We start from the raw sequence: 15,273 nt of genomic DNA on the forward strand, positions 1-15,273 counted from the left end.
CATGCTGCGTGTGTGTGTGCGTGTGTGTGTGTGTGTGTGTGTGTGTGTGTGTGAGACTGAGAGAGAATAAAGGTTGCAACAATGAAATGGTGCTCTTTAGAAACGGAGATCAATTTCCACAAGGCCGCCTTTACAGCCTTTGCAGGACAATAATATTGAAGTGTGCATATTCATTTGTGTTCATGTGTGTGTGTGAGAGAGAGTGAGTGTGAATGAGTGTGTGTGTGTGTGAGAGAGAGAGAGACGGAGAGAGAGAGAGAGAGAAGTAGAGACAGAGTCATTTCATCTCATGGTCTTTTTTGTGCACATAGAGATTGAACAGATGGATGTGTGTCCCTCTCTGCTGTGTGTGTGTGTGTGTGTGTGTGTGTGTGTGTGTGTGTGTGTGCGCGCGTGCGCGCGTGCATGTGTGTCTGCGTTTTAGGGAGGTCCAGGGTCCATCTCTCAGCAAATCAGCAGCCCTGAAAATCCAATCTGCCTGGAGAGACAGCAGGCTGTACATCATCTGCTGTGGATGGACACTATCAGGGTGTATCAGGGGCCGCCCACCAAACAAACACACGTGTGCACACACACACACACACACACACACGCTAAATCTTTCAATGAGCACATGCATGAATGAACACACACATCCACACAGAGGCGGCGGTGACAGAGACTGATAGGCATCATTACCACAGTTGGGCTGTGGAGGCAGAAGCTCTGCAGGCCTGAAGCTGCGTCACTCACTGCTGCTGTCCACCACTTCCTTTCCCATCACTTCCTGTCCCACCACTTCCTGTCCCAACAAGGAAGTCCTAGATCACATGTCTGTAGATCACACTTTCCAAATATATCACATTGAGCGAATACTAATTGCGCCATATTGTGCAAAATTCCCTTTTAGAGCCAAAAAACTCCTTTACTGCCCTTGACTGCTAAATGTTTCAAAGTGTGGCGCTTTTATGAGATTGTGTATAACTGAGGACACAATTCCTTTGCAGAAGCAGTACGCAAATATTTTCAGTGAATTGTGTTCTCCAAAAAGGGTTCACAACGACACAGTACTCAGTCATTTCCACAGAGAGCTAAATTCTGTGGGGCTTCCAAGACACATTTTGTTTCAATGCTTTTGTTCTCAATTGACATCAAAGCACATGTTCTCCATATATCCTATGATATATTGTTTTTCTCCTTTGAGGTGGGTCACTAATACACTCCATATATCCGCTCTTCCTCCGGCCCCTCTGTCACATTTTAGAACCCATTGTGGTTACCAGTCAAAAAGTTTGGCCACCCCTGCCATAGCTTTACCCAAGACCGACGCTTTGTACATAAACAGGACTGGGGAATGCTGTGGTTCAGTAGAAGAGTGAGATGCATTTCATTTCAGCGTGAACTGTCCCTTTGAGTGCGTTAACATCCTCCGGTCTTGAAAGGACATCAAAGTGTTCATTAAGATTTATTAATCTAAAGGTCAGCCAGACATCTACTTGTAATTCATCTTCACTAGAAGAAAATGTTCAGCCGATTATCAGACCTTTGTGCAGGATGCACGCAGGTGCAGTAATGATTCTAGGACACCGTGAAACGGACGACTGTGGTGAAGACACAGCTTACCTTTGCAAATCTCCCCACCGTAGGATCAATAAAGGTCTTCTTCTTCTTCTTCTTCTTCTTCTTCTTCTTCTTCTTCTTCTTCTTCTTCTTCTACCTTCCTCACCGGACCTGAAGTAGCAGCTTGTATTCTTCCCTGAGCAGGGGGATTTGCAGTTAACAGTGAAACTATTATTTTGTCATTTAAAAGAACAAATGGTGAACAAAAGAAAAGTTATTAATCACTTTTGGCAGAATTATTTTATTGTATATTTCTTTCAGGTATTGTTTTTGATATAAATGCACTTATTTACAAGCGGAAACGGTGACTTTGCCTTGTCCCCAGAAACAGATGGTTTGGCCCGCCAGGAGGAGGACAGGTGCAGCTCATTTAAAGGGAGTTTACGGAGAGTGAAAGGGGAGAGAGGCACAATGCTGTGGGGATTACTGGCATTACTTTGGTGGGAATTCAGAATTTTGTGGATCTGAAACAAAACGGAAAGTTCACACATTGCGCGTTTTCTTTGTTTTTTTTTTAAATATATACTTCTGGAGCCATTTTTGTTCACAGGCATTTTTTTCTCTCCCAGAAGCAGAAAAATAAATCCTTTTTTTAAGCAGAAATCAGAAATCTCCTCGTCTCTGTTCACCTTGCCCTCATCTAAAACAATCTTATTTACAGAGACACATCCTCTAATTAAGCAGCATCACAAAAAGAAGCATGCAGGGAATCCACACGGACACGTGTGACCCCAAGTAGACAGCTGGATGGATTCAAACAGCGATAGGGAGACATACAGCGAGAGTGGAGGATAAAAAGATTGAGCACATTGCAATCACTGCTCCGTCTATCTGTCTAGATAATTAATATAAATCTGCTCATTTACCATCAGCCAATCAATCTACACACACACACACACACACACACACACACACACAACGTGTTAGGGGTACACTTAGCACTCCATGACGGCCTGATTGCCTGCTCAGACGGCTCAGTGGGAATATCTAATGAATGAGAATGAAGCGGCGAAGGAGGGGATGGGAGAAAAATATCCTGAGAAAAGGCAAACGAGTCAAAGATGGATGGAACTGTATCAGCCTGCGTTTGCTCCATCCATCACGGATGCCTGGTGGGTTAGATTGGCTAAGAAGCGCAGCACTGTGTGACAACAACTGCGTCTGGAGCTTCTTCAATGTGACAGAGCGATTAAAAACATCACGGTAAGGCCCAAAGAGAAGGCATAAACTCTGACAGAAAGCATAAATAGCACGAGTGGTGATAATGTTCACAATGGAGAGTCTTTAAAGGTGAATGAATGTGTGAAGAAAATGTCCACACTTCCCCTCCCCCCACCATTATACAGGTACAAGTGAGTTTTTTGAATTTGTCTTACCCATATATGTATCATGTAATCTCTCAATATTTTATATTATACAATTAAACTGGTGCAAGGACACAGCCCTGTAGGACACCACTGCAAAGCTCTGATGTGACACATATAATATCAATAATATTTATTACAACCCATTTGTTTTTTTTGTTTTGTTTTTTAAATCATAATCATTTCAGACAGTGTTTTATATGAAGATGTTTAATATTAAGTAGAGAGAGGGTAATTATATCAGGTTTTTAGCCAGATATTGGCTAAAATGTCACACAAAAAATGATTCTTGTCATAGACAAATCATTTGGGCACAAAAAAGATTAATTCTTTTGCTTGTGTTTCACACTTTATTCTTAGAAAAGCACTGAGATTCCGACACAAATCAATATAAAATGGTAGTAGCGTTACATAAATAGTAATAAATTCTCGCTTTATAGACAGTAGCTCAAGAAGTCGCACAAAAATTACAAATAATGATAAAAAAAAAAAAAACAACAAAAAAACAAAGCAAGTGTTGATGATAAGCTATTATACTTCTGTGGCACCAAATACTGGAAATACCTTTTTATAATCAGTAGCACAAAGAGGCAACAAACACTTTCAATGTTCCCTTAAGTGAGGAAAAAAAAAAAAACAATAAACAAAAACGAACAAAAGAACTGGGGGGGGGGGGTGAACTAACGCACTACGAGCAAACACTACTGCCCTATGAAAAGAAAAGGCGGGAGAAGGGAGGTGAGGAAGGTTTGGGTAGTGGCTGACACAGCTAACACGTCCTAAAAACAAACAAACAAACAAAAATCTACTTTGTGGTAATGCTGCGAGTTGACGCATGGCGTGAAGGCAGCTAGCCGGAGCTTCCGGGTCAAGCTAGTGGCGAAGTGACGCCCCTCCCCCTTCGCGCCTATTTCAAGTCTGAGGGACATTTTATTTAATTACTTATTTATTTGTTTAAGGACACAAAACTGCTGCGGATGCCTGTTGTTGTGCTTTATGGGAGGAGGAGGAGGAGGAGAAGCGGGTGACATTCTAAGACACTTAAGCTTAACGTAGCTTAATGACCGCCATCATCGCCACATTTCATGTGGACATCTCTAGTCATGCCCACTTCCACCACTCGAAAAACCTAAACGATAACTCCCGTTTCATGGATACTTTCCATATTAAGCCTTTTTACTCTCCATAGGCGCTCAATATAGAGAAAGGTCTTCACGTAGCTTAATTTCCGATTCTTTGTGATTTTTGGAGAGCTGCAAGTGGGCGTGACTACGTATGTCCACGTGAATTTTGGTGACGATTGATCGCGGTTTTCGGTCATCATTAAGCTACGTTAAGGTTCAAACGTTAAGCGATTTAATAGAAAGTCCTAGAAGCGGAGGCTCGCTGAACTCTGTCAGCGGTGAAACAAGGAGGGGAAACAAACAGATAAGCGATGACCAGTAGAACTGTGGCGAGCGAGACGACGGAGGTGAGCGAGTGAGCTCAAGGTTTTCAGGCTGGAGGTCGGCGATCAAGCGAGAGGGAACCACTGCAGGAACGAACACTTTTAACCCGCCGCTGTTTGTTGGCGGAGCCGCCGACACCTCTGAGAAGACACTGGAGGCTTGAGTCCTGATTAAAATAAAATAAAAAAAAAAAAACACAGAAACGTAGAAAGCGAACACAAACTTTGTACATTGGTCCGTCCGAAAAGGCAACTCCCACAAGTTTGAGTGTCTCATATTTCCCTCCCTTCTTTCTTTCTCTTCTTCTCCCCACGAAATTGCGGTAGCGGAAGCAGGATGGCTACTGCGCCAATAGAAGCCATGCGCGGTGTCGCCGCCTCGGTTCTCCATCATCTTCGGTCCTCTGTGTCTTCTCGTCACACGTCACTGTTTTAGGGAGACATCCCGATGAGGCGACAAGACTCTCAATTAAAAGAAAAGAAAAAGTTCTGCATAGTCAGGTTGAGTTCGGTTTACAAATCAATGCCTTCCTCAGTCTAAACTCCAAACGTCATGCTTCCTTTGGGAACGAAGATTTGTTTTTGTTTTTCTTTGTTAATCCACAATGGAAAAAAAACAAAAATAAAAAACACAATAATAAAAGTTCTTAGAGCAAGACAAAAAACGAAAAGAAATGTACACAGGAGCACCTGAGAAATGCCTTGAAGTCTTTGTGTTTACATAGAAATAATAATAATAATAAAAAAAAACAGACACACTGTCAAACGGCCTGTCCAAAACTGTTCAAGTACACACACGCCTTGCAGGAGAAAAAACAAACAAACATAAAAAGTCAAATAAACAGCAAACGCATAACACACTTAATATAAATAATTATAACTTTACAATTTTTTGAATTGACACTTTAATATTTACAATATCTTAAATGCTTAATGCTACTACTTTTTTTTTTAATTTCTTTAAGTGATGTCCCTGAGAACTGAGTTTCGTATCTCTTTTTTCCTTTTTCTTTTGCTCAGTTTCCCCCCATGTCTGTGTTGCAACGAATCAAAGAGAGAGAGAGAGAGACAGAGAGAGACAGAGACAGAGAGAGAGAGAGACAGAAAAGGCCCAGAGTTGTGACTGACTACCTGGGGAAGCGGTGAAGGTAGCTCTCGTGGAATGTAAAAAAAAATCAGACAAGAAAATCTTCCTGCATTTAAAAAAAAAGGAAAAATATAAAAATAAAATAAAAAAAACCAACCACTTTTACTTCTATTGTCCCGACATTGACGGGCGCAATTGTTCCCCGCGTTCCGGTTGTCTGCCAATCAATAATAAATAAATGCCACTGAAACAGGCAGAAGCGTGGTATTTTTCTTTGACAAGTGCTTGTAAGTTAGTGCGGTGTTAAAAAAAAAAACGGTGCTCCTGCTGTGCTAACGACAACACTTTGCCAGGCTGGGCGAGGAAGAAGGGAGCGTGAGCGTTGCTCGGAGAGAGAGAGAAACTCACTTCCTGTGTCAAGGCAGGCGGTCTCAAGTGAGAGCAGGTCACAAGGTACTTTTTCTTTTCCTTTTCTAAAAGAGTGAAAGACACATGTTGAGTGTGTGGACAGAGTATCACCAGCGACTGCTAACTGTTGAACCTTTTCCATCACTACACCAGCAAACTGAAGGAAAGCCACGGCGAGCGTCTTGTTTCTGCCTGTTCTTGACTGCAGTTCCAATCATTCAAATTTGCCAATATTAAAATAATGAAAAAACACTGATACATTTTGGATTGTGGGCGCTGTGAGCCTCTTCAATTCTGTGCTGTGTTACTCACGTACGGCCATGAAAGCTTTTCTGGTTCCAGCAACCAAGAACCCAGTGAGATTTTAAGAGTTGGATGATTTGGTTTGAAGCAGACAGGTTGACAAAAAATAAATCTGAATCAGTGTTTTCCTGTGTCCAAATTGTCTTGAAGGCCAAATATTAAGATGCAGACTTGCTTTTTATACTCATAACTTGAACTGAGGGGTCATAGGTCAGACAGGTTGAACGGCTCAACGTCGCCCCTACTGGAGATGTGTGTGCGTAACCCCGACCGTCCCGTCGCGGTCGTCGTCACGGTCGTCGTCACGTTTAAAAACCTCCTGGCTGATGTGGACGTGAAGCCTGGCATCGTCCACCTCCACGTGGAGATGAAGCTGGAGAGTTAGAAGCTCCGACGGCGACAGACGAAGACAGAATCAGGAAGGTGGGGAACTAGACTGGAGAGTCGAGTCACACACTGGACTTCACCAGCCCGGGATGAGATGCTTTTTGACAGAGGAGTTAAAGTTGACGAGACAGAAGTCTCAGTCGAGATTCTTTTGGATTGACGCACTCCTTTTTCCATAGAAGGAAATAAAAAAAAAAACACCCCGCCTTTTCACAATTGTTTCTTTTTACCCGCAGCAGAAAATCTTCCAGCCGATCGAAAAAGTACCCCATCCAGCAAACGCTTTTGGTTTTCTTTCTTTCTTGCTTTTTTAAATTGCCCATCTGCCTCCTTACAACAAGCAAACAAACAAAAGTTCCACTTTGTTTTCAAAATCTCTGGACTTTTTCAACCTTGACCTCACCGTCTGCAGGAGGAGAGAGAGACGCTTTGTTTTCGCTGTTAGTTCCTTTGACTGTTCAGGCCGCCGCGGCCTGCATGAAGTAGAGCAACGCACTGCGAACACTTCTCGGTTCACATTGAGAAAAGAAAAGAAAAGAAAAGAAAAGAAAAGAGGATAACAGGACAAAACCAAACAAAACCAACGCAAGACTTCAAATGAATGGCTCGACATGAAGAGTAAAAAAATACAAAAAAAAAAAACCCTCATAAATAGAAACAAACAAGTGGAACTACTTCCCAAAGACGAGGGTCCCTGCGAGAGAGAGAGTGAGCGAGCAAGGGGGCGGGGGGGGGGGGGGTGTCAAAGGTCAGCCGAAGCGCTCCCTGACCAACAGCATGAGTTTCTTCTTGCCCTTGTAGATCTGCTTGAGGTTGTCTATGAACTGGGCGAACTGGATGTGTCCGTCCTGCGCCAGCAGGAAGGTCTCGCGCGCCTTGCTGAGGAACTCGATGAACTCGCCGTAGTGCCGCGGGCTGATGTGCGTCAGCCGCGAGTGCGTGGTGTTGATGTATGCCGAGATGGTGGCGTCCAGCAGCTGCCGCAGCGGCGCCTTGTCCGTGGACATCAGCTTGCCCGAGTTGCGCCGGCCGGGGATGCCGGCCAGGCCCGGCGCCGTCATGGTGCAACGCCGCAGGATGTCGGAGAGCACGGTGGCGCAGTGAACGCTCTTCACCACCAGGGGGATGATGGCCGCCAGCTCGTTTTTGCCCAGCGAGTGGCTGAGCGCGCACGCCCACAGCACGTCGTTGATGGCCGGGTGCGTGTCCTGGTTGTAGGCCAGGTTGAGGTGCGTCATGGCCAGCGAGGCCAGCTTGAAGGAGCGCAGCGGGTAGCCGCGGTGCTCCATGTAGCGGGCGATGGTGAAGAGCTGCGAGTAGGTCATGCCGCTGGCGGCCGCGTCGATGACGATCTGGTACGCCGTCTCGAAGGCGATGTGGTCCTTCTCGCAGAGCGTGAGCGCCGACAGTGCGCAGTTCTGCGGGTCCTTCATGGCGCACTGCAGCGCCAGCGTGCGCGCGCAGCTGGCCAGCTCCTCGCGCTGCGGGTAGTCCAGGCTCAGCCGCAGGATAGTGTTGTGAGACATGACGGTGGCCGCCACGATGCTGGTGGCCTCAGTGGGCGTGAAGAGGGTGTACCAGCTCTGCAGGATGCTCACCAGCGCCCGCAGGCCTGTGGGGAGCGGGAGGAGAGGAGCAGCAGGAGGAGGAGGAGGAGGACGAAGGGAAGGGGGAGGAGGAGGTGGAGGAATTAAAGGAAGGAGAGAGAGGGAAACAGCGTTAGCATGTTGATCTGGTTCAGTTTTATAAGATCAAGACAGATGATTAAAGGCAGGGGTCAGAAGTGAAGTACAAATACTTCAAAAAAGATTTTTGTATTTGGAAAAATAGACGAGTGCCTTCATTTTAACCCAGCGCATCATTTCAGGCTGACTTAATTAATTTAAATTATTGTTCTTGTGCTCAAATCGTGAGAAAAATGGATAAAAACAGACGTGGCAGTGAGTCTTTCAAAGTGACAGCTCAGTGATCTTCATCAAAATGCGACACACAGTGGAAGGTTCTGCTGCCGACATGTTTGTCCCTTACAGCAGAATCAACTATCAGAGGTCGAGCGCCGCAATGGGAGGAGTCACTTACCAACTTCGGTGGCGCAGGTGACCAGCCAGCGAACCATCTCCCTCCGCCTCCAGTTCAGGGTGGACAGCGTCATCCTCATCACCTGCAAGACACACACGCAGCACTTATAATGCAGCCGCTTTCAAAGACCTCGACGAGACCCTTCAGAACAGGTGACACCAGTTGTTCTTGAGTTTCTCATAGTGATATCTGAGAGATTTTTGGAAGTTTTATGTTGTTTGTTTCTTCTCAGGGACACCAGTGAGGCACTGCGCGATGTTTCCTCTGCTGATTCATCGTAAAGCAGCAGCATGTAGAAACGACTGATGACCACTGCTGCTCTGACTTTCCATACCCGCTTCTTCCCGAGCTCAGGCTCACGGGGGTCTGCTGGAGCCTCTCCCAGCTGTCATAGGGTGAAGGCAGGTTGACACCCTGAACAAGTGGCCAGTTCATCGCAGGGCCACGTAGAAACAAGCAACCAATCACACTCACATGTGCAACTACGGTCAATTTAGAGTGTTCAATTGACCTCACATGCATGTTTTTGGAGTGTGGGAGGAAGCCGGAGAACCCGGAGAGAACCCACGCAGACACAGGGAGAACACGCAAACTCCACACAGAAAGGTCCCAGGCCCAGAATCTAACCCACAACCTTTTTGCTGTGAGGCGGCAGCGCCAACCACTGCGCCACCGTGTCGACCTGCTCTGACTTTACTGCTCTGAAAACTCCTGATTCAAAGACACACACACACACACACGCAGTACCTGCAGTCCCAGCTCCAGAGCCACGTTCAGCAGGGTGATGTCTGGTGGGTTGTCTGCTGGTGTGGCTATTTTAAAGGCGTCCTGGGCCAGTTTGAAGATGAGCGAGGAGGAGTGGATGTTCTTCTGGATGGCCTCCAGCACCGTCCGCAACCTCAGCATGTCGCCTGCAGACAGACGTGAAACACCTCCCGTTGACACTCGTGTTGGGGGGGGGGGGGGCGGTTTCAAAAGGGCGCTTGGTGTTGCCGTGCGGTGTTACCTTTAGCTGCGGTGAGCATGGTGGAGGCCAGCTCACACTGCTGCGACTCCAGGTGTCCCAGCGTGAACCAGCGCGGGTACCTGCTCGGAACGATGGAGATGCCGTGGTGAGGGTGACCCACATCTCCGGAGCCCGCTGAAGACTCCAGCACGGGCAGCCTGCAATCAACACCAATCATGACACTTGTTACTGATTCATAGATTTGATCTGCAGACACAGTTCCCACTGTGAAAAACTTTTCAGCTCTTTAAGAAGCCTTTTAGCGTGACTGGAAAGCATCTAAGACAACCAAGCAAGCACATTCTGCTGAGAGGAGCCCTTTGGATTTTGCTCGGCGTCACTGCGCGAGAGCCAGTAGCCATCTTAGCAGTGAACCAACTAACAAACACAAAAGCGTCCGCACAACCAAATGGAGAAACGCATAAAACTAATTTAAAAACATGTGGCTGTCAAAGTATATATCTATCTTTAATTGCAATTAAGTTCCAAATTTGCACAGTAAACCGCGATTAATCTCATTTGGATTTGCATATTTAAAATTATGTTATTTTTCCTTTTGATGTCCATATTTATGGAAAGCAATTCTTTCCAGAGTGTCTTAATTGGGAACCAAATGAGCACAAAGAAAGGATTTCCTTTTTGATCTTTTGTATTATTATTATTATTATTATTATTATTATTATTATTGTTATTTCTTTCAAATCAGTGCACCTAGACCCACTTATTGCGTATGTGTGCATTTTGTTGAATCAAGTTGAATAAAACAAACCGGGCACCTGTCATCAATTCAAAACAAACATGTCAGGAGGCTGTTGAGAACACAAATACACACATACACACACACACACACATATATATTTATGATGAAGCATTTTGTGCTATCTGCTCCAAAAATAAAAGTGAAAGTTAACATTTGCACCAACACTTGACTTGACTACGGGTGAACGGAAGGGACAAAAAGCTTGTTGCACATTGTGCCTTGTCTTCAATCTAATGCTGACACCCCTACTGCCTTAAACACATCATCGTTACTCCCAGCAAACCAGAGGCTTCACTGCGTTCGAGAGCGTGAAGTGGCGGGGACCCACCTCATGGCGCGGAGGGCCACCCTGTAGGCCAGGTCGGCGTCGTGCGGCAGCAGGGCGGAGAAGAGGTACTTGGCGAAGGTGTGCATGGGGATGCTCTCCCTGTGGATGACCTCGCCCAGCCCGCTGAACGGACCCGCTGCACCCGGAGGAGGACCACACACAGGACCCACACGTTATTAGGGTTTGTCCACAATAGACCAAAAACGCTGCAGGACGGATCAGTGGGGAATCTGCTCTGCACCTTCTAGTAACTGGACGGCCTGTTTCCTCAGAGTCTGAACCAGCAGCTCGTCCAGCTGCAGCTCTTGAAGCTTGGCCACGATCTGCTCCTCGTTGCGACACACCTGGTGAGTGGGGGTGGGGGGGTGGGGGGGAGACAAGATAAGCATCCAGAAGTTTTCACCATTATTTTTGGAGCCGCTCAAGGCACGTGAAGCGACATCAGGGGCGTAGAAAGAGGGGAGAGGATAAAACCGTGCAGGCTTCACGGCTGAAAAATCCTTTATGTGGGACAACTGACACACGTACCTTGTCCTGAGCGTAGAGGCCCTCTGGCATTATCCTCTGCTGGCCCATCCCCATGAGCGCCACCTCCAGGGCCAGGGTCAGGTAGGACTCCCCTCCGTCAGGGTTCCCCCACACTGGCACGTGGTGGTAGACCGGAGGCCTGGGCTCGCCCTCTGACCAGGAGAAAATAAAACACCACTATTATTTTGCGCACTGTGTAGCAGAAAAAATTACTGTAAAAAAAAAAAAAACAGCCAAAAAACAGAATATGATATAAAGGCTTTAGATATGATTAATATGTGTGTGCATATATATGTGAGGGATATATACATATGTATATATATATATATATATGTATATATATATATATATATATATATATATATATATATATATATATACATACATGTATATATATATATATATATATATATATATATATATATATATATTATATATATATATATATATATATATATATATATATACATATATATATATATATATATATATATATATATATATATATTTATATATATATATGTATATATATATATAAATATATATATATATACACATATATATATTTGTGTATATACTGACAGGGAATCAGTCCCTTATTGATTCACTTCTGACAGTGTTTCCTTCATCTTGTAACAGCGCCTTGTTTTGTTCACATTTTCCTCAGTAGAGGTTTTCTATTTTGTTGGCGATAAGAACTGGTTTTATTGTTTAATCTTTATTAGTCTTGTGTGGCATTAGGATTTTTGATTTTTGTGTATTTATCTATTCATTTTCAAGCCTTTATTTCACCATAACAACAAAAAGATCTCACAGCGCTGTGTTAGACAAGAGGTCAGCCGGCCGCAGACGTCATAACACAGACAGATTATGAATCAAGTTGCAACAGCTCAATTGAAAAGAGATCGAGAGTCCACTACAAGACGTGTAAATTGCCACCTACCACGGAGCCCAGTCTGATGTCAAAAACAGTCTGATGTTATGTGAAATGTACATCATTTGGACCTGTTCATCACAGTGTAACCAGGCTACATCACCGTAACCAACACGGCTCACTACTGCTTTGAAATACAAATTGTCTTATTTGCCATATTTGGCCAAAAACAAACATTATTTTAATCATTTTTTTCTTCATTTCTAAACTAAAAAAACACTGAAGTGGCTGTGCAGCACGTATCAGCATGCATCCACACCCCCCCCCCCCACACCCAATAAACCACAATCTCCATCACAATTTAATTTCGCATGGCTCGGACAACACATGCATAAAACATTAAACCTATGAGCACCGTAAGGGAAATAAAGCATTCATGGTCGGCTGCGATCACTAATCTGAGATGGACGCTCTCTCTCTCTCTCTCTCTCTCTCTCTCTCCCTCACACACACACACACACACACACACACACACACACACACACACACACACACACACACACACACACACACCCCTCCTAACAAACGCTCGACAGCAATAATTGAGAACAGATGCTGTGAGAGTCTCAGCTGTTGATTGGTGCCCATTTGTTCTCTTGTGCTCCCCCATCCCATCTTTCAGTTTAAATCCCCTCTGAGCAATAGATCCCCTCAATCCTGCTTATTCCACGCATGTGCATATGCACTCATGTGTGTGTGTGTGTGTGTGTGTGTGGGGGGGGGGGGACGACAAAAAGTCGGCAAGAGCGGAAATGGATTTCACTGACACCGCTAACACTATTTATTTTTTTTATTCATTGGCAGCCTGCTCAACGATTGGTTCCTTTTGAAAACGCTCAGAGACAGAGTGGAGCGTTTGATTGGTCGAAATGGCGACACAAATCCAGCCCCCTTTGAGCAGATGTGGCCAGCTGCCTTGCAGAGGGAAATAAAACACAGTGACCAGGCTGCACACTCACATGCAAAGCAGTCATACAACACCCCTCAAATTCCCAAGGCAACATTAGGCAATTATTCACTGCATGGCCAACACAAACACACACACACACACACACACATACACACACACACACACACACACACACACACACACACACACACACACCCAGTAATAAGAGTGCCAGTGGTCAGCATTGTAAGAAGTGACAATAGTTCCCTGTAGCCTGGTGACAATAGGAAAAGCCAGCCCCTATTCTACTCTGCTGCAATGGCCACTGGCATGAAAAGGCCTTGAGCAGGGTGAGAAATGCAAATGCGTAACGCACGCACGCACGCAACACGCACACACGCACACACGCACTCTGGACTCTCAACAAGGAGGGTGTTCCATTCATGCACTGGTGGTTTACGGCTCTCAGCAGCACAATCGCATTCAGAAGAACATGAAGTGTGTGGTTGGACGAGTTGCTGATGATGAGGCTCAACACCTGAGACCAGGAGAAGACGCTCGAGTTTAACAGGAACTGTATTTTGAAGAAATACAGTTAATCTTTGATATATTTTTGCAGTGTTGGAGATGAGCATTTTAACACTTTCGTTTGTTTTGACACAACAAAGGCCTGGGAATTGCTAAAAGACAATAAAAATATTTCCCCCTGCAAATATTTCCTATTTATAAACGTTATTTTTGCCCCGCAGCTGTTTGCGTATTGTTTTCCTCGTACCTCCCGTGTCCATGGAGTTGTCATCGTCCACGCGGCAGGTCTCGGTGAGTGTGGTGAACAGGCAGCCAATGGGGTCCAAAGGGTGGCCCACCCAGCCCTCCAGGTTAGTGGTGGAGGTCACGCCCCTCTGCAGCAGCTCTGGACACACCAGAGAGAAATATATTCAGAAAAAGACTGAAAAAATACCCCCAAAAATATGACACTGCACGTGTGTGTGATTGTCACCTTTCTTCTGGTGCTTGTAGATGTCCATCTGCCTCTGCTGCTGCAGCCGCAGTGTGTTGATGATGGCCACGGCCAGGCGCAGCGCCTCCCTGGAGTAGCCGTGGGAGCGCAGGGCGTCCACACGGGCGCACGCCGTGGGGACGTGATCTGTGGGGGAGAGGTGGTGTGGGGGGTGGGGGTGGGGGGGCAGTGGAGATGAGTCAGGCCGCTGTGTCGCTCGCACGCAGGCGCACAAATAAAAAGGAGGATCTTGCAATTCGCAAACAGACTTTGGCTCCGGACTGGATGAGACCTGACGGCTGTGTGAGCTCAGCAGAAAGCAGCCACTGATGGAGGGTGTGTGTGTGTGTGTGTGTGTGTGTGTCTTCGGCTTAAGTTGCAGAATCTGACAGATCTTGGCTGGAAGCTGCTTAGTGCAGATAGCAGCCTCAATATCAGCAGTATTACTGAGTGTGTGTGTGTGTGTGTGTGTGTGTGTGTGTGTGTGTGTGTGTGTGCGCGCCCACCTAGCCAGAGCGGCAGGCCCTGTGGGTTGAACAGCAGGCTCTCGCCCTCCCTCTGGTAGGACGGAGACACGTAGTGGTCGCTGCTGATGATCCTCTGCAGGTGGCTGTCCTGCCAGTGCAGGTCGCAGGCCTCCACCGCCCTGCTGAACACCGTCCTCCTCGGCCGCGACAGCGAGTCTGAGGGGGACAACCACACCCAGGTGTCATCATCATCTGCGTGTGTGTGTGTGTGTGTGTGTGTGTGTGTGTGTGTGTGTGTGTGTGTGTGTGTGTGAGCGACGCTCACCCTGCGCCAGGTTGCTCTGCGGCAGAGCGTTGGTGATGTTGGGCAGCTCGCTGCCGTAGTTGCCATCCTCCAGGGGGCAGATGTCCATGTCGCCCCACTTCTTCAGCTGCTTCAGCCAGCTGCTCTTCTCCTCGCTCTTGCAGTGAGGGTTGAGCACCACACACACCCACAAGGCACCTGCAGTCAGGCGTCGGAGGGTGAGAAGGGGGAGTTGAGGGGAACGGCAGACATGATGACTACAGTCAGAGGGTCTGCAGCATCCAGAATGACCGGAAACACATTACAAATGCTTCATGGTTATTGATTTGAGCAAGAATACGGATTTACAAGAGAAGGAGGAATACTGAAAGAAACACACTCAC

General features: G+C 46.2%; 2 protein-coding genes across 2 annotated transcripts in view; one reads left to right on the forward strand and one right to left on the reverse strand.

The window, feature by feature from the left end:
- The window catches only part of toe1 (target of EGR1, exonuclease), a 314,622-nt gene that overhangs the window by 187,080 nt on the left and 112,269 nt on the right, over nt 1-15,273 (forward strand). The gene's annotated exons all lie outside the window — the stretch shown is intronic.
- Nucleotides 3,291-15,273, reverse strand: part of zswim5 (zinc finger, SWIM-type containing 5) — a 60,508-nt gene continuing 48,525 nt past the window's right edge. Inside the window, exons 6-16 of the mRNA XM_076031566.1 lie at nt 14,912-15,088; nt 14,626-14,802; nt 14,120-14,266; nt 13,895-14,032; nt 11,297-11,448; nt 11,010-11,112; nt 10,769-10,904; nt 9,681-9,838; nt 9,422-9,585; nt 8,675-8,756; nt 3,291-8,207 (exon numbers count right to left, since the gene is read on the reverse strand). Of these exons, the coding sequence (XP_075887681.1) occupies nt 7,345-8,207; nt 8,675-8,756; nt 9,422-9,585; nt 9,681-9,838; nt 10,769-10,904; nt 11,010-11,112; nt 11,297-11,448; nt 13,895-14,032; nt 14,120-14,266; nt 14,626-14,802; nt 14,912-15,088 (2,297 nt within the window). The 3' untranslated portion in view covers nt 3,291-7,344. The remainder of the gene's footprint in view (nt 8,208-8,674; nt 8,757-9,421; nt 9,586-9,680; nt 9,839-10,768; nt 10,905-11,009; nt 11,113-11,296; nt 11,449-13,894; nt 14,033-14,119; nt 14,267-14,625; nt 14,803-14,911; nt 15,089-15,273) is intronic.

This window comes from Nelusetta ayraudi, unplaced genomic scaffold (genome assembly GCF_046127955.1).
Source record: "Nelusetta ayraudi isolate G7.1 ecotype Tasmania unplaced genomic scaffold, CSIRO-AGI_Nayr_v1 ptg000033l, whole genome shotgun sequence".
NCBI classification, from domain to species: domain Eukaryota; kingdom Metazoa; phylum Chordata; class Actinopteri; order Tetraodontiformes; family Monacanthidae; genus Nelusetta; species Nelusetta ayraudi.